Source organism: Jaculus jaculus, chromosome 1 (assembly GCF_020740685.1).
Source record: "Jaculus jaculus isolate mJacJac1 chromosome 1, mJacJac1.mat.Y.cur, whole genome shotgun sequence".
Classification (NCBI taxonomy): Eukaryota; Metazoa; Chordata; class Mammalia; order Rodentia; family Dipodidae; genus Jaculus; species Jaculus jaculus.
In genome coordinates this window covers 85,013,659-85,038,293 of record NC_059102.1, presented here as the reverse complement: position 1 = coordinate 85,038,293, position 24,635 = coordinate 85,013,659, and the positions used below count along the sequence as shown (strand labels likewise).

The 24,635-nt window shown below is 36.4% G+C and overlaps 1 protein-coding gene across 7 annotated transcripts in view; it reads left to right on the top strand.

Annotated features, from left to right (window-relative positions):
- Positions 1 to 24,635, top strand: part of Bnc2 (basonuclin 2) — a 454,280-nt gene that overhangs the window by 134,686 nt on the left and 294,959 nt on the right. For 6 of the 7 annotated variants that reach the window (XM_045142143.1, XM_004658432.2, XM_045142144.1 and 3 more), the window contains exon 3: positions 7,883 to 8,083. The exons of the other annotated variant lie outside the window; for it this stretch is intronic. In XM_045142143.1, coding sequence (XP_044998078.1) covers positions 7,883 to 8,083 — 201 coding nt within the window. The remainder of the gene's footprint in view (positions 1 to 7,882; positions 8,084 to 24,635) is intronic. 7 annotated transcript variants of the gene reach the window in all.

Genomic DNA, 24,635 nt, shown 5'->3' with positions numbered 1-24,635 from the left:
CCACTGCAAACAAACTCTAGATGCATGCTCCACTTTGTGCATCTGGCTCTACATGGGCAGTGGGGAAATTGAACCCAGGTTTTTAGGTTTTGCAGGCAAGTGTCTTAACCAGTGAGCCATTTTTTCCAGCCTTAGAAAATATTATTATTATTATTATTATTATTATTATTATTATTATTGGCTTTTCAAGGTAGGATCTCAGTCTTGTTCAGGTTGACTTGGAATTCACTATGTAGTCTCAGGTAGCCTTGAACTCATGGCAGTCCTCCTACCTCTGCCTCCCCATTGCTGGGATTAAACATGAACACCATGATACCTGGTAGAAAATACTATTTTTATTATTATGTTTTTTTCTGTGATAAGTGTAACATGTTGAATTTGTAAAGTTTTGTAAAGTACTGGGTCCTGCCCTGCAACATGAGTTTTTGGGTTGTCTATGAATCTCGATCTTCCTTCCTGATAGTAATTTCAGTTGTTATTGTGACATGTTTACTAGGGTTTCCAGTTTCATATTCCACAAATTTTAGAAGGAAGTAAATTAAAAAACATTATCTTTATAATTCTTTAACTAACTTTATGGTCATGTGAAAGCAATTCTCTAGCACTAACCCGCTTTTATCCATCCTTCTGTGTTCACTTAAGCAATGGTACCACTGATTCTCTACTTCTAGAAGCTTTTCTCAAAAAACACATTGACTGTTGGTTATGATATTAAAAAAAAAAAACACTCACTTCTTTCACCTGAAAAAAGATTAAAGTCATTTTTGTGTTTTCATACCAAAACAAGGTAGGTAAAATATTTGATCTTTTGTAGCCCTAAGATTCATATTGACTTCAGATAAAGTTTTGCATCTGAATCTTGATTCCAAGTGATTCATCCATTCCCTAACATTTTGTAAACTACCTTATCTACCATACTTTGCCCAAATCTTTTTATTTTCTTATTTTTAAAGTGCATCAAAGGATTATGGCATTTGGGTATTTCCTTGAAGTGATTTTATGAAACTGAGCCCCTGATTAGGCTGTCGACAAAGGCTGTATCACTCTGATTGTTGCAGTTGCTGTAGAGACACGTGTCACCTGAAGCAGTTTTTCTCTTTAGAAAGGTGAAGTTTTTATGTAGTATTTTCTCATGATTACGCCCCTGTTTAAAGTGACTCAGATGTGTCCTAGTCAAGCCTTATGTCTATGGGGATTATTTCCTTTCCTGCTTACATAACGATATTTTCAGAGCTTAAGGTTTTCTCTGTCAGTGTTGGCCACCATTTTGTTTGTTTTTAATATAACAGCTGTTATTATTTGTGTCATGTGTGCTGATGTGGTGTCCCTGTGAGTAAACACCAAAGTATTAGGATCCACAATATTTTGGCACACAAGTAAAAAAATGAAAGCATGCATGCACGTCTTATTTACAGTTTGTACCATGATTTTATTCCCTGAAATCTTCAGGCTGTTTAGACTGAGGTTTGTATATGTTGAAATGCCCAACCTAGGCTGTCAAAGCTGTCTGGCAAAGGTGTAGCTATAAATATGAAGTAAGTGTGTCAATTCTAACACAGACTGTCATGGAGTAGAGTAGGTCAGTAATTGAGACTGGCAGCCTAAATCATGACATGATTTTTTTCCCCCTCCATAAAAGTTCTTAAGTGCATTTTGAATTAGCTAATTCATGAAATCTTAACCAAAATTCAAGTCTTAAGACTTTAGGATAAATGAGAATAAAATTTAGATACCTCTGAAGAGAAAAGACTTACAGAAAAATATAAGTGTATGGTTCAGTTTTCTTATCCATGGGCAGTAATAGGTTATATTCAGTAGCTGGTAGGTATGTAACAGATTTTGTGTATGTGTGCATGTGTATATATGCATGTGCATACAAGTGTGTGTGCACACACGTCTGATGCATTATTTTTTAAACCTGAATTAAAGACAGCTATATTTAGGTTTAGCTTGATCACCTAAAATTGAAACACAAAATAATAACTATATAAGCAAGTTGATTTCTAAGTCCAAAGATTTGAATAGAGGGATCCCGGTAGTACTCCAAAAGTTTCCCAATCATCAGATGTTTCTGCTTGGGAACATTTTGCTAGTAAAAGATGGTGTTTCATCCTTTACAAAGATAGCCATGGGAAGAAATTAGGAGCCATTTGGCAAGCAAGGACTTAGGTATAAATGTTAGGTGAAATTTCTTAATTATGAAGATAAGTTCTTTTATGAGTAAAGATGATATTCATATCAGAACTTGATCTTAGGAACTACTCCTTACATTTCTTTCCTTTCTCCAAAGCATGCAGGTATATATAGTAGGTTGGTATTCTGTGTGTGTGTGTGTGTGTGTGTGTGTGTGTGTGTGTGTGTTTGTTTTAAGAGAGATGGATGTTTTACTATCTTCTCATCAAATTACATCTGTGAGTCAAGGAAAAATAAGCAGCTTAGATTATGACATAATTACTCACAAAGGGAATACCTGAACTTGAAATCATTGTGAATTTTACTTTTTCTCTATTTATTTTATTTAAAGTGTGTAAAAACTAACTTTGCCATTTAATTTTACATTGGAAATGTAACTTTACATTAAAAAATGAAGATAGCAGGTTTTATAAGGGAAAATAGGCCATTGTCAACATTTCCCCCCCTTAAGAATATGGAAATTTGGGTGAATATCTGTTCAGAGGAGTTTTCCTTTATTAATTCTTTCTGATTTTTTTCTCCTTCAGACATCTGTTAACATTTCTCACAGCCCAACAGATGTTGCAAAGCAAGTCCCATACTTTGTTCTCAAGAAAAAGGACATTTCCACAATTGCTTGCCCTACCTCTTGTGACTGGGTACAGTCTGCTGCTCATGTATAATTTACATATTTTAAGTTATATACCTTAATAAGGTCTGAGGAATCTGAGCTTCAGCATTATTTTTCTATGGCAAAGTCTGATTTGGTTAGAGACTGGCATACATGTTGCTGTGGAGTTCAGAGAGGGAACACATTAAAATTGCCGTTGAGAATGGCAGCTTGACTCCACAGATAAGATTGGATAGTCAGTTAACATTTTTTCTATAAAATGAATGAATTCCAAAAGCTCGAGTTGTTGCACCATAAGGAAGTGCTGATTGTCATGCGATGTGGAGCGTCATTATTTTGGCAAGAACAGGGACAGTTTTGTCTTGACAAGCCATTAGATGAATACCAGCGTGTGTCACATGAAAAACCACTGATCTTTAACCCAGCTCTGTACTTAACCAAGCCTTGAAAATGAATAGTGAATAAAAGAAGAGCAAAGGCCAGTTTACTGTCATTACAGAATCTGTTAGCAGCTGCTAGACTGAACCCAGGGAATTGCAGGTATATTGCTCTGTAAACTCTCAGAAGTCCTGGAGATGCTTCTAGGTTGTGTACATAAACTATACATTTATTTTATATCTGTTCAGGATTTACATGTTTTGAATCATAGCCAGAAAATATTTAAAAAGTTGAGTGTTTTCACAGTGGAGTGCATGTATGTCTTCATCAGAAAAACATGTTTATTTACATAGTACTACTCAGTGAAGTTTATTGCTCCAAGTTTAAGAAAACTACAAACCTTTAAAGAAATTGAATATTACAAAGAACAGAAAAAGCATTCATTTTCCTTTTTTCAAATAGCAAAAAACAAAACAATCCACTCTATAAGCATTATTATATGCAAGCAAAATTCTCTGACTTCTTTAGTTTTTGTGGCTGATTGCTGCAACTTTTTTTTTTTATGAAAAAAAGAAGGAAAAGCCGAAACCCACCTCAGTATACAAATATTGGAAGGATGAGTATCATTTGAAACAGTCAGTTGTGGGAATTATTGCTTGCAGAGCTGACAAGAAAGAGTACACTTTTTAACTGCAGGAGGAACTGCAGTGTTCCTCCCTGTAGTCTTGTTATCCCACACTAACTGAAATGCAAATGCTTAATAACTAATTGGATCTCATTGAGGGTGCATGCATAGTGCCTAGTTACATGCAAAAAGGTTTTAAAAAGTAAAATTTTCCTTAATTACAACTTTCAATTACTATCTAAAACATTAGCATATAGTATAGATAGGCTTAGAGTATGGTATGTTTGACTTTTTAACAGATTACTCAGAAACATGACTTATGAAATGCTTGATAAGATGCCAGGTCAAAAAATGACAAGAAGAAATATCTAATTGTAGCATTATATAAACTAGACTTTATTAAGGTCCTGCGAAAATAAAGTTTTTTCTTTATTTAAAGTTAAAAATGTGGTACCTTTGAGCCAGTATTTAGCACTGAAGGCATGCTAATAGTGCAGTCTTTTTCTTGGCACATTTTAAATGTTAAAATATCAAAAGTCACTCTCAAAAGCTGTGGCTTTCTCCCCTACTTCAGTTCACTAGCCCACTTAGCATTGTAAAATTCATTCAAAAAATTTTACTTTGTAAATGTATTTTTGCTCTATGTTGTGATGAGAGGTGGAGCTATTAATTTTCCCATGATGTCTTTAATGACTTGGGTGCCATCAATCCTTGGTTGGTGTACTTCTTAATTTACATGGTCCAACTCGCATATTTGAGAGTGAAAACAGAGTCATTCATATCTGTAATTCTTTTATATTCTTTAATCTGAAATACATTGGCTGAATCAGGACATCAGGAAGCAATCATTATAAAATTGGTGCTCATCCTAATCATCCCAGTTTTAAGTAAGTTTGATACAGATCATTCCAGAGAGTTATTCCATAATCTGCACACTATAGAGCCAGTGGAAAACTCCAAAAGGCATCCTAATGCTAGATACTCTTTGAGATCTATTACTTTGAAATAATGTAAGTCTCTTGTTAGATAGAAAATCATCCCAAGATAAGGATACTATGTGCATTATATTCTATATGGACCTGAGTAACAAGTTCACATCATGTGTTTTGGGACTATCTTAGAGGAACGAAATTTGTATTTTCAAAATTATTAAGAAAGTTAAAAACTCAAAGTTTACATAGCACAATATACATTTGAGGTTTTTGTTTCATCTTAACACATTTACTTATGGTTAGTCTTTGGGTTGTTGTTTCTTACTGTAACAACCCCCCCCCCCTTTTAAAAGTACTCTTAGTTTGATCAGATTCATTTAACAGGTGCAGTATCATGTATGAATTGTGAATGTGTTTTTTAACCTTAGAGTGAAATTCTGATGTTTTAAGGCATAGCTGTGGCAGTAAAGTCTAGGTAGTAGTCACAGTGCAGTCCTGTTCAGCTAGACTTTGCTGTCTAAGAGAGCTCAGTTTGCCTACTCTGGGTAGCATTTTGTCAGAGGACTGCTGGCTGGGCAGACCAGATTTGGATGTATTAGCTAGTCAGCCTAATAACCCTGTACAGACCGTATTGATTTTCTAGGAGAGAGTTTATGAACTAAATAAACTTGGGGTTGGTGTCTTAATAAACTGCTTCTCTCAGTCTGTCACATTTAGTTACGGAGCTGTGCAGTTTAGGGGGGAAAAAAGGCTAATTCTGTTACAGATTGTTCACAGCAGGGTCTCCAAATTAGCCCTTTGTTTTGTAATGCCACCTTGCTTGGGCTCGCTTTGAGCACATTTCTCAGTTTTGCCCTAATGAGTTGCAACACTGATAATGTGGCTGATGATCTTTCATTGATTTCACTATCACTTGCTTGTCTGGTAATTGATCCGTTGCTGAGCCTCTAGTTAATTATATCGGCTTTGACATGGCCCGGTCCATAGGGAATTTCAAGTCTTGCAGAATAACAGTTTTAATAAAAGAGTCTATTACTGCAGGTGCTTGCTGCTGCATGCCAGTTGATTTTTGTGTTGTTAGTATGTGAGGAGGAGTAAGATACCTAGGAGAAAAGAGGACCAAAGGACTGGCAGGGGTGGGGGCTGGAAAAAGCGGAAGAGGGAGTGAAGAAGAGGATGAGGAAGGAGGGGAAGAGACTAGGAGACAGAGGGGCGCAAAAGGCGAAAGAGAACACGCAAGCAGAGCGATACAACAGTGCTTGAGTGGAGCGAGGAGGAAGCTTGCTATTGACAGTGTCCTTAAGCCTCCCACAAATAACAGCCATTAGTGGGAAGGTCAGGAGCTGAGCAGGCAGCTTGACTGAGGCACTGAGTGCCACTTCAGAAATCAAGAGGCTAGCAAATTTTAGAGGGGTTTAAGTGGGTAATAGCTGGCAGTAAAGGTACAGTCACCGTTGATAATTGACTCATAGGGGCTTTTCCCACCCTCCCCCCTGAAGAATATTTTTATTGACCACAGGTGGACTTAATATATTTTAAGGCAACAATTCTTTGGGTTCTTGTTTGTTTCCTCTCAGATATTGAATTTGCTTCTTTTGAGACTTTTTTTGTGCTTAATGGTGGTGAACTGGAGGGAAGTTTAACAGAAAAGCTTTCAGGAGATGTCGGTTCTAGAGAGGAAGGCACATTTGTGTCAACATAGTGTACGCTTTCTCATCTTTTCTCATTGTCCACTAATGACACAGAGCTGCCATTGAAGCTCTTTCTGTTTCTTTTGTTGTTTGTGAGAGGAAGGTTTATTGTTATTTTTCAGTTAAGAAGGAGCAGGGAGAGTGGTACATTTGTCCTCAATATTTGTAGGGTTTTGAAGATTAATGTTCCTTACATTTTAAGTTTAGGAAGGATGGCTTTTTCCTACAGACTACTTTTATGAGATGGCATGAATTTAGCTTTCCATTTTGAAAAATGTTTATGTATAGTACATTTTGTTCAGTTCTGCTTTTCCCTATATTAGGTAGATAAACACTTTCTAATAAATAGGTGTTTTGTTTGAGAAGTAGATTAATTAAAAATATACCTGCTATCAAGGCTATATTTCATCAGGCATTTCCTTAAATGTTATAGAATTTTCCATAGAGACCCTGAATGAAAAATGGGAGTTTTTGTATTAATTTTGTCTGAAATGGGACAAGCTTTTTTTCCTCTCTTTTTTAATTTGAGTGGATAATGTAAACCCTTCATACAAGAACTTTAACAAAGGATTTTAATTCCTTTGTCATTCAGTTTCTCATTACTTCCAGTTTACTTAATAGCCAAGGTTGTAGATAGGAGGTGTTATGTCTTTATTTTTCTATATGTTTATTGCACAACTTTCATGCTAAACTGCTAGGCTTACTTGTTCACTTATTCCCTCTTTACAGTTTATGGTCAAGTTTTTATATATTGTCTCTGAATTTGTCTGTGTTTACAAATAGTTCAACATACACTATGTGACTTTGAGCAGGTAACATTTAGTCAACTGAGCCAACTTTACATTCTCCTCCAGTTGAATGTTTTACTTCCAATGTAATTAAAATATTAATTAGAAAATTCTAAGCATCACAGTTTTATAAATGTTAGAGCACAGACTGGTGTCAAATACAGCCTGATTTATGGGAAAAAAAAAAAAAAAAGCATTGTTAGGGAAATTCCCAGGAAAGGGCCTAAGCTTCTCCTAGCCCTGTGGACAGTGTTCATGGCATGGCTTGGAGTGTGCATATGTGTATATCTATCTGTGTATCTGGAGATGGGTTAGTGCAGGGTGTCATTTGGTGCCTGACAGTGGAACAGTGCAGTTGACTCCTAGCTCTGCTATCCAATGACATGCAGTGGCTGAGGGTTTGAAGCTGATGGTTGGGTCTCCAGTGCTGCCTGAACACCTGACAGGCAGCTGTTAAACTGAGCAAAGGCAAGCTTGGGGAGTCACAATCTATGCATAAATGATAGGGATATCTGTGCAGAAGGTGCAAAGGAAGCTCTGACCCCCTCCCTCCAACAGATCTCCCCCTGCCCAAATGAAATGCACAGTTCAGCCAGCTTCTTAACTACACTACACTCCTGCTACTGGCTGCCAAGAGGCTCAAAAAATCCACCTTCACTTTTCAGTCAGAAGAGGCAGAAGTGGATGTGAGAGAAAGAGACACACTGAGAGACAGAGAGCCAAAGAGGGCGAGAGACTTGACTTTAAGAGACTCCTGTACTGACAACTCCATGCAGTTCGGAACCAGAACGACTACGGCTGAACCAGGGTTCATGGGGACATGGCAAAACGCTGATACTAACCTCTTATTCAGAATGTCCCAACAGGTAAGTTACTTTAATTTTTTTAAAGAAACCTCGAATTATTATATGCACTTTGCTCCTTTTCTTTCTAAATAGCTTTAAAAATTAAAACAATGTTTTGTCATCACTGTGTTCCTGGGATGTGCAGGGTTACTTCAAGGCTTCCCTAAGGGCTCCTTTAAAGCAAAGGGGAAAAGGATTCTAAAGTCAAAGAAAGCAGAGGCATTTGTTGGAAAGTTTCACAGTGTGCAGCTTGTGTCCTGCGAAACCTTAATTTCTTCTCTCTCTCTTTCTCTCTCTCTCTCTCTCTTTTGTTAAAAAAAATAAAAAGCAAAACACTACCCCACAGATGTATCCTTCTGTCTCTATGAAGCACTTGGTCAAAGTGTCTCCAGTCTCTGGGTAGGTTCTGTAACCCCACAGTCATAAAATCCGGGGCCCCTCTCAGCAACCGGACTCCACTGACTTCTTGTGGTTGGAAGCAGATGAATTCAGATGAGGAGAGCTGCCGAGCGGGCTGTGCAGGCTTCGCTGCCGCGCGCGGGTCAGCGCGGAGGGTCGCGGAGATGCGCGCGGCGGGCTGCCTGCTCCCGCTCGCTCTCCACCGGGCTGCGCTCGCCCTGCGCTCCGCCGGCCGGTCGGCCGGCCCGCCTGCCCGCCCGCCGTGCAGCTCCGGCTTGGCTCGCTCTCCCGCCCGCCAGCCTGCCGCCTGCCCGCCGCCGGCCAGCGCACTCACAGCCTCGGCGTCCTCCCCTGAGCCGCTCCTCCGTCCGGGTGCTGGAGGGAGTTCGGAGCGCTGCTCCGCCCGAAGAGCCGCCGTGTGAGCGCCGGGCCGGCGGGAAGGGATAATTAATCACCGCGGGCCGACCGTACCATGCGCTCCGTGAGATGCGCCGTGCGCGCCCGGCTCCTCTTGCACAATTGCTGGCTCTGCGGCTCGGCGGGGGAGCGAGGGTAAGAGGAAGCGAAGGGGAAACAACCCAGAAACTTTCATCTTGGACTGTGCTCAAGTGAGGGAGGGAAGTTCCCTGGTGCCTCCCTCCCAGACGCGTCTTGCTTTTCAAAAGCCCTACACCAAACCCATACAAAGCAAGACTGAGTTTATCATCCATGCAGCTCTAAAGTTGTACTGACAAACACACTGGGATTTTAAATAGATGACTGTTAAAAGATAATATTGTTCACTCGCTTAAAGAATACCGCAGTTGCTTAAAAAAAAAAAAAAACCTCTCTTGTATGTGAAAGTTCAATTACATAGAGGTAGATTTATTAAATTATTGATAATAAAGTAAAGAAAACAATTTCCCTGGCTATAAATTGCCACAGGTTTAGAAATTCATTTGCCAAAGGTAGTGCATACAGCCAAGGTCTTGGAGCATTTACTGGGTAAGCAGTTTTATCAGACAGTTTTAGATGGGAGAAATGTTATTTGAATAGGTGTATTTTGACATCCTGTAGAGGGACCCTGATTACTGCTGATACAGTAAGCGGGGATTTAAATGCAATCAGTATAAACCCAGTGAGCAACTCTTGAAATGCAAGCTCCTATTCTTGCAAGTGAAAAGTTTATTTCCTTAGAGATGCTCCTTGTCATTGCAGAGTGCTCTGAGAGGTATTTTTCTGAAGCACACCCCAGCTGGGGGTCTGTTCCTGCAACAGAGTGTGTTTTCACTAACTTAGTGGAAAATGAGAGGGGGGGGGCCTGTGTGTGTGTGTGTGTGTGTGTGTGTGTGTGTGTGTGTGTGTGAGTTTTGGAAGATTGCTTTAGGTCTCTCCCTCTAGCTACAAAGGAGTTAAGAAAGCCAGATAGAGATAATGATCAATTGATAAATGGCTATTGAACCACATAGATGGTGCTAGATTGCTTCTTTGGCACTAGCCATTTCCAAGTAGGCTCGAATCTAAGGAGACCTTACTTAAGTCGTGGAAAACATAATTAAAATGAAAATAAATACAAGCAAATGACATAAATAATAGGTCAGAATTAAGAAAATAATGTTAATTTCTCAGAGAGAAACTTGTAGACTATGCTATTAGCCTGTCTTTGTTGCTGCTGTTTGTGTGGGAACACAAAGATCTATTCTCTTTATACCTGTGTGAATGTATGTGGAACAGGGAGTATTAGTAAGAATAAAAACAGGGAAGGAATTTATGCCTAATGAGGCCATAGAAATCTATATAGTATTAATCATGCCATTTATTAAACACCCTCCTACAACAAAAAGAAAAAAGTATTTTAATATGTTATGTTTTTGTTTTGATGTAATTAGTGATACTTCCCCTCCTTTACTTTCACAAATAGTAAGTGATTACACTCTGTATTGTTTGAAAGGTGTATAAAACGGGGTCTGAGTTTACATGCATGTATGTGATTTTTTTCTTTTAATACAGCAGTTTAGTATGTGTAAATACTATGGAAGCTTATATTCAAACTCTTTCCTACATATAAAAGTCTGTGTGATATACATGTTTAATGTGTTTGCCTCCCCTACCTGTAGTTTATCAGCAATGTTGATTCAGCGTGTGTGTGTGTGTGTGTGTGTGTGTGTGTGTGTGACTTCTTAAAATGATATCTCTTAAAATCAACAATTTCAAGAAATGTTAGTGTCAAGACCTACAGTAAGCCAGCTTATGATAAAGGTAAAAGTTTGTCCAACTTAATCAAGTATGCAGAATTCTGTAGATAATTTTCAAAGACATAAAGATATTTTTATGCTGATTAATTGCTAAATAAAAATACAGCTCATAAAGTTAATAAAATTTGTTGGAAACACATTTTATGAGATTTCCAGAATAGTATAAAACTAATATTTCTCTGATCATTTTCTTGAACATTAGAACGGACTGACTAGTAGGGCTACCGTAAAAATGTTTTAAAACTGAAGTATAGAAAATTCACCATTTACAGAAAAACTTGTGCTGGAAGAATTCTCATGAGCAGTGAAATTAAACAATCTGGGCTTGTGTCTTTTAGGTAAGCTGGGAAAGAGGGAGGCAAAAATACTGTATTTCACTTGAAGAAACTCAGATTTCCTTGAATGTGAATCTCTTTCTGTCTGATATTAACAAAAAGACCTCATGGATTGAAAGCCAATTGAGATTTGGTGGGATTAAGTATGTTGCCTTAAAGTTTTAAACGTGACTGTGTGACTTCATTTTCCTGCCTCTCTACATACATTGAAGCATTGTTTTCTAAGAATTATTTCTTGGTATACAGTCAGGTATTTGTGAGCCTTGAAGGGTGTAACTTGACTGTTGTAACATGGAGTTTTAGGGTTAGTTTCATCAGTTATAAATTCAAAATGTCCCAAAACACTTTCTTCTTATTTGCTTATTTACTATAGCCCAGAACCTTATTTTACCAAAAGAAAGGAAAAGAAAAAGTCTTCTTTTGGCAGTGTGTGTGTAAATAAGACTTTACAAGGTCCTTTTTGTATTTTGTACATATTTTATATATTTGAGGGAGTAGTAAATAAAATACATGTATCATTGCCCTGGAGAGGAGAGCCCAGCCACAGTCTGGTCAATTTTAAAATCTTCAGAAAACGACGCTGTACAGGCAAATGGCTGTAGCATATATTTCACACATTACTAGAGGTGCTTACTTTAGTGTTGGTGAGATTCACCTGTCTTAAATACAATGTCGATCCCTTAATAAGGTCTCCTTTCAGACTACAGTGAAATGCTAAGTTAGAATTATAAATGACTGTGCATCATTATGTAGTAATTTAGGATTCACCCAATGATGTAACAAAATTAACAACATAATTTCATTGTGAAACTGTGTCTTATTAAAGAACAACTGTCTGACATTCTCTTACGGTTGCTTTATTTAACTTCATGCAAATATTATTAGTAGTGACACTTTTCTATTATACATTAGATCCTCTCATTAGCATGATGTGTTAGTTATCACCAGAGAAATCATTTCTTATATAGGTGAGGGGCAAACCAAGAAAGCTAAAAATTAAACCAGTGATTTACATTCATTCCAGAGCATCTGCTCACCTGAGATATGACCAAGTAAAGCAAACTTTCTTACTAGTGTAAATTCTAACACTTTTTAGAGAAGTGATAAATGAAATGAAACAAATACATAACACTTTACTAAAATCCATTTACAAATGTGCTCAATAGGAATTTTTATTCCAATAGTCTTGTTACTTTTAATTCATAACGACAAACATAGTCTCAGTCTGTTGGAAGTGTATTCTAAAAAGAAAATGGTGGTTTTATCTGACTTCTTAACCCTCCAAGAATAACTTGAATATTTAGTCACTGTTTAAGAAGGTTACCTTATACAGCATTTCTTATGTCTGGTGCCTAAGTTGTGTATTGTGGCTCACTTCTTAGTAGCTCATATAATGCATTTTTATTCTAAACTCCATTCCTTAAAAATAGACATCCCTTTTAACACAGGATGAATATTTTTTATTTAATCAGAGCCTTGAGTGAAACAGATGATAGTTAATGGACTTTAGGAATGACTTCTTTTGTCAGACATCAAACGCTCTTGATTTCTTCCTGTACTTTTGCTCTCTTCCTTTTGTACTTTTTTAAATTGCATTTGGTATATTTTTGGAAACATGTTTTACTTAAAAAGGATTAAATTGACCAAACTTTACTAGGATGGATAATTAATATTCATATAATATGGCATAGTATTTTAGGCTGCAAAATTACTGTTTCTACCCCTTACTTAGTTCCCCTGCTAATTTGAGTGAGTGATAATATGATTTGTTTTGAAATGTTAACAATTAATATATATTGAAATCTATTAATATTCATTCTAATATTGTAGTGCTAAAATTAGGAATACTTGGGTAATTGTTAAAATAAAAATAAAAACTAGCATAGAAATAGGTACTTGTGTCTCAATTTGTACTTTGTAAGTCTGTGGATAACATTCGGAGCTTACATAACAGGTACTGTGTAATTTGTAATGAAATGGAAAATAGTAGATCATGTACATAGGGTATTCCATATATATGTTAGTACAAATAAGCAGAACACATGTTAAAGACGTGTTCACAGATTTCATATTTACTCCCAAAATGATATAGTTGAATGAATTTTGAGCATAGTAGGTGATTTGGATATAATTTAATCACCTTTCTGTCATCTACAAATAGGCCCATTGTGTTTATATAATTTGTAAAGCCTCTTAGTTTTTGCTAAGGTGAATTGAGTAGCTGCAGTTCAAAGCTAAATCCCTTAAGATATAGATATTTTATCTATATTTTTGATGTTTTAATAATTATACTTAAATATTTTTACTTCACTGATAGATTCAATTATTCATGCATAGCTTTACAAAAATTGATTAATGCAGCAACAGGACAGATTTGGGCTTCCACTACAGCCCATCCTCCCACTCCTCTGTCAGGGTTAAGAGCCACAGCAAATCCTCCCTAACTAATTAGATGCTGAGTAAGGCATCTCTGAGAAGTTGGGGCAAAAGTGAATGGGTCACAGCCAAGGCAGGATTGTGAGGATTCCAGTGATAGTGAAAGCATTCAAGTTTGCCAGGTCATTGTGACACAGGGAGCTGATTCCAAAGGAACAGTTCGTAACAGATAGTGAGTTGGCGTCATTTACTTCAATGAAAAACAAAAATCCTAGTGTTTTGTTTTGTTTTTTTTCTTTTCTACCTTGTATGTATGACACACTCACTTAAAGGAAGATGTAATGGGCACTGCTAGGATCAGTCAGCAGGGCTTTGAATAGATATTCCTTATAAGTATATGGGATAACAATGCTGAACAACCAAAGAGCTGTTTTCTGAATGTGGTACTTTGTATACAAATATATATCAAAAGGAATGAGGAGGAAAAATTGGATTTTGATTTCACCTTGTGTCCATAATTTGAACCATAATGTTTAAATTGTTTAAGGAGTTAACTTTTTTCTTTTCTCTCTCTGTAGAGTACTGTCAGAGAACTTTGTGGTAGTAGGGGAAACAGAAGTGAATCATGAGATGCCTTTTTCAGTGAAAGTAATTTTCTCTGGGACTCTTGGTTTGTTATGGCAGAAATAAAATGGGATATAATGGTTCCAAGATTTCCTATTCCTAAAGGTTCGGAGCTTAGTTTGTTGTTTGTGGGAGGATAAGTAAGTTCTGCACCATGTGCAAATCCTCTCAAACCTTTTGTGGTGGACTTTTGCTGTTCACCACTGCTCTCTAGCTAGGCCTTGGCCAGAAGACTGTTTGGGGGTTGTAAGAAATGATTGATGTCACCACTGTCTGCCAAAGCTGATAGTGATTTCACTTCTAGAACAGCAGCTGGCATCCACATTTTGCTTGGCGCTCTTCATCCCCTGAAGAACCTGAGAGTTGGGGGTGAAAAGGAACTCAGGGACCCTCTCAAGGAACTTTGACATCTGATAAACTTAAGAGAAATAAAAGAAAGACACAATGGGAAACAGCAGCTTATATACACTGAAAAATAAGCAAAGGGATAAGTCATGGGGACTTTTCCTGCATAAGGTAAACTAGCAAATGCAAAATGAAAATAAGATGAAGTAATATGGGTAGATGACACCCCCAAAATGATGCTGGGGACTATGCCCTCCAGAGGACCCCTATTTCCTCACTAAGCCTGACAAATGTTCTGCCATCTCCCTCCCCAGGTTTAAAAGAAAGTTTTTAGAGAATAGGAAAAATAAAAGTATTGATTCTTTTTTAATTTGTACATTCCCTGTAGGAAGCTCACAAATTTCATAGTGTACATTCAGACCCTCAGGTGAAAAATTTATAACTGGAGTTCATTTGGGTGAAGACAGTGTGCACTGTCTTTCTGTTCGAACACAGCATGTAGCATTTTGTGCCACCAAGTGCAGATATGTGAAGAGGGGAGCAATGTATACTTTCCCCACTCCTCACTCACAGAGCTTTCCTTGATAGAAATGCTCCTGGAAAAACAATGCATTACTCAAACTGGCGAGTTTAGAAATCAAATTCTCAGCTTATTAATCATCATTCTAATTAAGAAAAAGAATTGATCCTTTAACAACAAAATAATATCCTTTTGTTTTTCTTTAATTAAGTGCATCAGTTTTTCATTTCTCTCTGTAAAGAAAAGGCAAATAATCTTGAACTGTAGGAAGTTACTCGTTGAAACAACCGATTCCCTTGAGCATATCTGACATCTTATTTACTCAATATTTTATAACTGTAATGTTATTTTGCTACTGTCTTTAGGGTTTGTATGTCATTGAGAGGATGTTGATTTATAAACCTTATTCCTGCTTGGTTGATAGAAATTTACTTAATGACATAACTACAAGATTAGTCTCTTCTTACTTCCCATTTCCTTTCTCATAGACATTTTTTTTTTTCCTCACTGTACTCTCTTTCTTCTCATTTTTCTTATTCTGAAGTCTTTCTTACTTTCTCTGGGTCTTTTTGCTTAATACAGAGGAATTGAAACGTACCTGAAACGAATAGCAGTTGAATAAGTACCAGTTAGCTAATCTGTCATTTTTTCAAAGGCTTAGGAAAGGGAAGCCACCCTCACATTTGTGTGACAGGACTGTCCCTACTTTGCTCTGGAAAGGTCCTTTAAGTCAGCATGTGACCAGGGGCCCAGAGCTTATCATTCAGAGGTGTAGCTGAAAAGCAGCTCCATTTAATCCTTAATGTGTATGAGAAAGTCCTTGGGTAACGATAGAGGTTGCTTTCTTCTTTTCTTTCTTCTTTTTAAAAGTATTTCTTAGATTTACCATTTTATATAGTGAGACCTAACATCTTTGTAAGGCCATCTTCTTTGAAGGAGGAAAAGATACAAAAGGCAGTGCAATAGGTATAAGGTATGACTGAGACAGACTATAGCTGGTAAGAGTGAGAGATTTCAGAAAGGAATGGAAATGATAGCAGTATGAATGGATGACAGTACAAGACAGACATCTAAAGCATGCATTGTGCACAGCGCATGAGGAGGATTCACCAATGTCTTATAGTTTATACATTTTAATTCATCTCAGAAAGATAAAAATTCTTAAAGATGACAAACTAAACTTATACATAGAAAAGCTAAAAACTTGTAAATAGGAAAAGTATGGCTGTGCTGTGTTTACCTGTTTTTGAGGTCATTACTTTGTCAACTATATTAAGATGCCCTTTAGTGGCTATTTGTTCTCTAGACAATTCTTCAGGATTCACTTTTGATGATCAGTGTGCCTGAACTGGGGGTCTGAAAAGAAAAATGCCAGGATAATGAATATTTTACATGACAAAAAATAATTGCTTTCAGCTGGCTTAGCATAATAACAAAACTAATATTAAAATGAGAACTTCCATTAGCAGTGTTTTAATAATGCTTTTTTCCCTCCTTCATTACAATTAAAGCAAGAAAGGTTTTATTGACTGACATCATTAGGATGATTCTATGGGGCACTTACTCATGCATGGGCAAAGAAATGGTCTACTAACGTGTCTTCTACCACTGTCAGAAGGGAGTGGACATGGTTGGGTTATCACTTGGAAGATACTACAAATAATTGTGTACTGAGAACATTTATGAATGTACCTTCAATGAGAATTCTTAATAACATTATATTTATTGACCTCTAGTCAGAGCTAAGTTATCTTGTACAATACCTAATATATATATATATTTTCAAAGTCTAGAATACAAGAAAGAATACAAACCTACGCCCTATTCTACACTTTGGGGAAAGACTGTCTTGCTATGGAAAATATTTAAGATTCCACATTATTTTGTGGTAATACATTTCTATGTAATATGTAGATGCACAGACAGTATAGACCTGCTGCATTGACTGCTAGATGACAATTAGATAATATTTTCTGGATATGATGTTAATAGCTGCCTTAGGAATGAGTGTATAGATAGATTACCTCAAAGAGGCATTCCTGTCTAGGAATAGACGATAGATGATTGAGGTAGATAGATAGATAGATAGATAGATAGATAGATAGATAGATAGACAGACAGATCGATTGATTTGTACTCCTGCGTGGTGTGTGTGTTTGTGTGTGCGTGCGTGCACGCAAATGTGCGTGCATTAAAGATGAACCCTGGGTGGTGGTGAAGGCATTCTGCCACTGAATTCTACAGATAACTCTAAATGAAGATCAGTGTCGCTCTTTGTCATATAGCATGCTTATTTCTTATTTTGTGAATTGCTGTTTCAACAAGCAGGAAAATGAAATTTCTTAAGGTAACTTTCAGACTTTCAAGTTTTAGCCTGTAAATTTCAAGTAAGACTCAAGCTAGGTGAGAGTCACCACCTTCAGATGTGTATTCAGTCATTTGTCTTTTTCTTCCCCATCCTGTTCTTCAGAACACTCTTGGTAAGTAGTCATTAGGGTTGAGTAAATCTTAAGTTTGTTGCGAGTACTGGTATCTAAATAGATGTTGAGATAGAGATGAGTTTTTCTATTTTTTTTTTCAAGGTAGGCTCTCATTCTAGCCCAGGATGACCTGGCATTCACTCTATAGTCCTAGGCTAGCCTCAAACTCAAAGTGATCCTCCTTCCTCTGCCTCCTGAGTGCAGGAATTAAAGGCATGTGCTACCATGTCTGGCTGAATTTTTTTTTTTCCATTTTGCCTTGTTTGTGACTTTTATTATAAGAAGCAGGGATAACAAATGTTAGAATAGTAACATCTGGGAGAGCTTGTTTCAGTAGCCAGCTTGAAAGCCAGAACCCTGACTTCATACAGGTGAGATGTGTTGTGGGAATACAGGCCTTGTGCATTTAATGAACACAGTCTGCCTGTCAGCTTGGTTTCTCATGCACCATTGTTGTTCAAATAAGAGAGTGTTCACAGCCTGTGGTGAGATTAGAGTAATGAAAATGAAGTGTTAATCTGTTGATAGGAAGCACATCCCATATCCTACACCACAGCCACATTCATGCATATAATATATTCCAGGTTCTATCATGACCAGTGAAGCCTTGGATGTTCATTATATTAGAAACACTCATTTGTAAAAGTGAAAAGTTGGCTGCCTCCCTCTGAGGTTTCTGATAATCTGCTGTTTTATTATGTACCAGGGTCCCTGATTTTATTTTACTTCTTCACCAGTACAGATTGTCCAAATGATCAACATGAACCCACAATGGGATATCCTTCTGTAGGGATTACAACAGAGGAGTTAAGTTATAGCAGTACTTTTCTCCCCATAAAGCACAGATCAAATTAAACATTATCCTAAGGTTTTGTTGTTTTGTTTTTCATCTTTAACACAGTAAACAAAAATAGCAAAATTGGAGTCCTGTGTTAGTTGCAAATGATGTGAACTAGAAAGGGCTGGAGTTGAGTTTTGGTCATTATGAGGGGAATTGATTATGGTTTTGCAAAAAACTGTCTTTTTGGAATGGTTGAAGGAAACTCATGTAAATAATATTTCTTTAGTATTTGTTTTAGTTTTTCCCTACCACATTACTCAGAAATTATTGAAGAATTGTTATTTTTTAAAAAATGCATTTACGTATGTGTATATATGTGTATGGGCACACAGGTCTTCTGGGCACTTTTAAGTGAGCACCAGGTGCATGTGTTACTTTTCTGTTGAGGTTTACATGGGTACTAGGGAATTGAACCCAAGCCTGCAGGCTTGGCAAGCAAGCACCTTTAAGCACTGAGCAACTCCTCATCCTAATTAAGAAATTTTTAATCAAAGAAATGACAGTTCATACTTTCAAATAAATTAAATTAAATTATAGCAAAATATTTTAAAGAAAAATGTGAACACTGGTTCAGGGCCCTTTATATGTTCTGTTCATTAAATGATTAATTTAAGAGGCACCACAAGAAATGGTTTAGAAAGAAGTATAAAAGGGGGGGAGGGGAGAGATAAACTAATAACTGAGTTTCAGGTGTCTGTTCCTAATTGCTCAAATTTCAAACATAATAGAAAATTAAGGAAAAATATTTTCCATAAGGAGTATATAACTGCCATTTAGATATCAGGCTTAAAACTGCATTCATGGTGCACAGACAGGGGATTTTCTCTTCAACTAGGGGTCAACGAAGGCAGTCTGGTCATTATGATTTTGTGAACTGTTTAGTGACTAGTTTTCAGCAATTAAGAAAATTAGTAGATGGCAGTATAGAAGCAAATTTGGGATATCTTCAAGAATTATTGTTTTTTAGGTGAAAATTGAAGAAAAATGTTTCTCTTTTATAATCATTGAAGCATGTAGTCCAGTGATAAAATTATAAAATGGTACCCTGTAATTGATATAACTCTTAGCTTAATAATTTGATATATGATTGGTCATAGCCTACTGAACACTGTCTGCTGGGGGATTGCAGTTTTTCTTGACTATGGAAATAAATTCGAAATAGGAAATAAATAATTTTAAATATAATTGGATAAAATGATAGAGTATTTTACTTAAGTGTAAAATTCACAGATCAAAATACTGAGGTGTTTTGGTTGACTGAAAATAGTGGAATGTAGACACTTTTCTCTCACTTGCTTTCAGTTAAAAGAAAAAAGCTTAAAGAAAGAAGTGCTTGGTGACTATGTCATAGATATTTACTTTTAAGTAATAGTTATTTCTAAAGAAATATGCATCACTTTTTTATCACTTGAACCCTCAATAATATCTATGTAATGTAAGTACAAATGTCAGATGGTGGCATACTTGTGGATAAAAATGAGTATTTGCTAAAATACTCATATATCTTACATGCTGACTTTTAAAATGTATCTGAAAAACATATACAATTTTCATATTAGAGTCAGTTTTCACTTAAGTGCATGATAGCTCTAGCAAGGAAGTGCAGAAGTGTTAACATGTGAAGAATCAAAATGCATGTCAAGTTGAGTAATAGCTTGATGTGAGCATCTTTTCTGTGCGGCAGAGAAGAATGTAGTTCAGTGGAAACCCATGTTAAAGCTTGGTGTACCCTATAGAAGGCTAGAACATCCATTCTACATTTATTACTTAATTTTTTAAAAAAAAATATTTAAGTAATTTACTTATTTGAGAAAGAGAGAGAATAGGGGCGCCAAGACCTCCAGCCCCTGCAAACAAATTCTAGACACATGCACCACCTTGTACATTTGGCTTATGTGGGTCCTGGAGCATTGAACCAAGGTTCTTTGGCTTTGCAGGCAAATGCCTTAACCACTAAGCCATCTTTCTAGTCCACAAAGATTTTTGAATTATAAAAGTGAGTTTAATTTTCTTCATAATGGTGTTTTATTGGACAACTGTATTTTAAATTGAAATCTTATATTCATTGTCTTAACGTTGTGTGAAGTCATGAAATAAGTGTTTTAAAATCTCTGTTTTTAGAGAATTCTTATCTTTTTCTTGGACAAAATCTGCAGACTCTCTTTGTAATAGTATTAAAGTTTAAAGATCAAGTGTTGCCTAAAAGGGCTATGTGGAGGTAATGAAAATTAAACCAGCAGGGTGGGTCTGTTGGGAACTGTGGTGGACCAAGAACTTATGTCTCAACACACAACAAATGGGTAGCTGCTTTGGTTTAGTGAATTGTTGTCAGATGAGGATTTGGAACCCAGATTAACAGATCCCTTTCTTCTTCTTTTTATGAGAATCCAGACATTGAATTTTTATTTGAAATCTGCATTTGAAATCTTAGCAACCTAGTTTGATATGTTGAAATCTCTATGGTCCAAAGAAAACTCATTCACATATATACATGCCACTGACTGGCAGATACAAACCTTTGTTTTAGATAATATTTTAATGGATGAAGGTAATAATCTCACTGCATGTGAACACTTATATTGGAGATTCTTTATTGTGATGAACTGTTCATTTTTTATATGATTAAAAATGTGTAGTAAATATATTCTTGGTTTTATAATTTTGACATAAAACTTTCTCCTATGTATAGCTTACTTATATTCACAGAAAAATGTGTGGTTAGAATAAAAATAACGAAATGACTCAAGGTACAGATGTAAGAATTTGTAAAAAAAATTGTAAATTTTAAAAAGAATTCCATTATTTTTGTCAGCAATTTATATAGATGAAAAGCTGAAATCAACTCTAAGTAGCTTTTCACCCCATCTTTAAGCCGTGAATTCTTGGCTGTGAATCTTTGTGGGATTGTTGTAATTTACCAGGCCAATTGATTATGATGTCACGAGAAGGAACTGGACCACAAGGGGATACTTCCCTATACTAATTCGTACAAAGCCAATATTTTTCCCTGCTTCAGAAAACATCATTTATATTGTATAAGATGAGGTTTTCAAATGTCTGTCTATATTTTTGAAATGGCTCTTTAAAAGAAATAATCTATTCATAATTGAAATTCTCTAGGCAAATCAGATATCAACATTTTGAACAGAACAGGTTATTAATTGGTTTGAATTTCAAATTGAAGGTCATCTTGTTATTGATTTTTGTGGGAACAGAAAACACAAACATTTTGTTAAAATGATCTGCAAATGGGGCCTGGGTATGCCCAGGTTCTGCCTATGATCTTGTTGATCAGTGTCACTGTACAGTGACAGAAAGCAATAAGAAGAGAGTTTTCTGTTGTAAATACCGCATGTGCTTTTGAAACTGCAAAGAGCTGAACTGGAGAAAAGACCCAAGATTAACACTAGTTTTCTTGTGAAGTATTGCAAACCAAGAGCTGGTGTCACTTGTAATAAAGCATCTGTCAGTATGTCACTACAAGGTTGGGATGCCATGTTTAAGGAGTCCCACCTCAACACAGCTATGACTTAACACTTTCAGAAACCTTTCAACTTGGAGTGAGATAAAAATATCTTTAATACAAGGGGAGGAAAGGAAAGATGGGTGGTGGCAAGGGGAGAATAAAATTATACACAATTTTAGATGTCGTTAATTTTTATTAAATGACAGATATGCTGTGTGTTTGATAGATAATTTTGTTGATCCATGTGCCAGGATATTCAAAATATTCTCTTTGCCGTGTTTATACTTTAGAGAATGGTTTGATAAGGAGAGAGCATAGTCAAAGTATATGTTGAACATTTTGCCTTTCTAAACGGGAATATTGTAATTTTAGTTGTAATAACCAAGCAATTCAGCTTCTTGTTGCAGTTCAAAATAGAATTCTTCATTAAAAAAAATGCAAAATAAAGGGGCAAGCCTTCTACTCTACATACCCTGGGCCGGTTAATGCAGTTATTTCCAAGTTGATGTGCTTCTATATAGGCATGACAGTGGTACCAGCCATCTAAACTAAGCTTAACATTCCTCAGAAACCATGTCAAGTTTATTGTGAGCTTCAAAGCCTCCTCATTCCTATGAAAATATCGAGTTTAAGCATGTCACTTTGCCATAGTCATAGTTAAGTTTCTTGAATCAAAATGTGACTTTTTATAGGCTGATTTTCTCCAGGTGACCCTTGGAACCTCTCAGTTCTATTCAGTCATTTTTATGATGAACTGTAACTGTCTTCTTGGAGTTCTGTAGATCCTTCCTGTTAGTGTTTGGACACTACCCCTAAATAAAAGCAGCATTGGCCACAGTTTATTTAAAGCTTTGAGATGGTATCCACATCCTTTTTTAGTTCTCAGTCCCTGGAGCTCAAGTCTTTGAAATCTCTTCTTAGTTGGGAGTTCATTGCAGTCATTAGCAGAGTAGCTAATGTTTGCTTGACACTTGACTATTTCTCACCACAGAAGGCAAAAATGATCGGAGAAACACCACAGGACTACTCAGTCTGATCTCATAGTACAACCTTCTCAGGGAAAGGAAGTCTTCATTTTGTTTTAATAGAACCCACCTGCCCTTTTGGAGTTACTGATTTTCAGTTCTTACCTATGTTAATAAACCATCCCTATCTATGCCTTGCATCTCATAGATGAATCTTATGGACTAGTCAGCACTGCAAAGGTCACCCTAAAGCTGTTGGCAGAATACACTGCCCTTTGCTGCTCAATGATGATAATGCTACTGTAGCAGTTAACTGGATGTATTAAACTGTCCAGCTTTTCTAGAATATCAAATCATCTGTCGTTCTTTTAAACATTTGATAGAATACCCATTCACAAGCTCATGTGTAGTTTTGATCTTATCTTGATACTTGAAATACTAGTGCTTTGGCCATAAGACAGATAATCTAAACAAAACATTTGTCTATTGAGTTGTTTTGATTTTGTGAAAATACTTCTGAATTATTCTCTTCTATTGGAGGTTTTTCTTTTGCCTGAAAGTACTGATATTTCCCACAAGTTTAAAAATTCCAGATGTTTAAAAACTGTCCTTATTTATAGTTTATCTCTTATTAATACCACAATATCTGAAAATCATGCTTTTGTCTATCTTAAAGGGGAAAAATTAAGAAGAATCATTTTTATATTTTTCATACACATATAAAAATGAAAAAGGCAGTTTTGGTAGTGAGTTTTTAAAATTATTTATTTACAGGCAGAGAGCGAGAGGAAGAGAAGAATGGGCATATCAGGGCTTCTTAACTACTACAAATTAACTCCAGATACATATTCCGCTTTGTGCAGCTATATTTATGTGGTAGTAGGGAATCAAACCTAAGTCATTAGGCTTTTCAGGCAAGCACCTTAACTATTGTACTTTCGCTCCAGGCTGATGGTGGGTTTTAACTTCACATTTAGTACAAAAGTGGGTTTCATCCATCCTTTCATAGCTTTTTAAGAATTTTCTCACTAAAATATTACTTAGATTATATTCAGAGTTATAAAGGAGCAATTTGCAGATCATTATTCTTCCTCAAGTCAGGGGGACTGTATGTGACATAGTTTGTAATTTGCATGCTTAAGTTGGTTTTTGTGGCACCCGTCCACTCTTAAAATGATTTTCTGTACACAGGAACAACCTTGTCTTGGCTCTTTCCTAAATAGATGTCAGCAAAGATCCCAAGTACTAAGGTGGCTTCAATCCCAGCACTTGGGATGCAGAGGTAGGTAGATCGCCATGAGTTTGAGGCCACCCTGAGACAACATAATGCATTCCAGGTCAGCCTAGGCTAGAGTGAGACTCTACCTTGAAAAACAAAAACAAACAGGTAATAACCAAAAAAAAAGTAAAACCAAAGTGCTAAGGTGCTTGTGACATCCATGAGTTATTTTCATTTATGCATGTATTTGAGAGTAATCAGTTTACCAAGTGGCTTAGTCTTCTTTATACTCTTGCATTCCTTAGTTCCATGTGCACTAACCACATTGGGTAAGCCATTTAGTCCTTTAAAGTTACTTATTTGATTGCAAAATGAGAAAGTGAAGACTCTGAGAAATCTTTCAAACATTTAAAAATCTTTAAATAGAACAGATTCTGTCCTGTCTTCCTTTGATGTATCCACTCACTTATTTCGTTTTTTAAAATTAGTTTTGTATTCAATGAGTATAGTCAAGTTGGTACCATTGTTAACCTCCTCCCTGTCCTCCCCCTATGCAAGAACCCTTCTAGTTGCATCGTGGGGTTAGCCATCAGTTATGGGTAGAAGGCGATGTCTCTGTGTTTCATGACCTAACGTGTGGCTCTGACATTCTTCCCGCCCCCTCTTCCACAGATTTCCCCTCATCAGTAAAACAAACCTAAAATTAATCCACTCATTTCTTTAATTTTTTTTGTTCACTTTTATTTATTTATTTGAGAGCAACAGACAG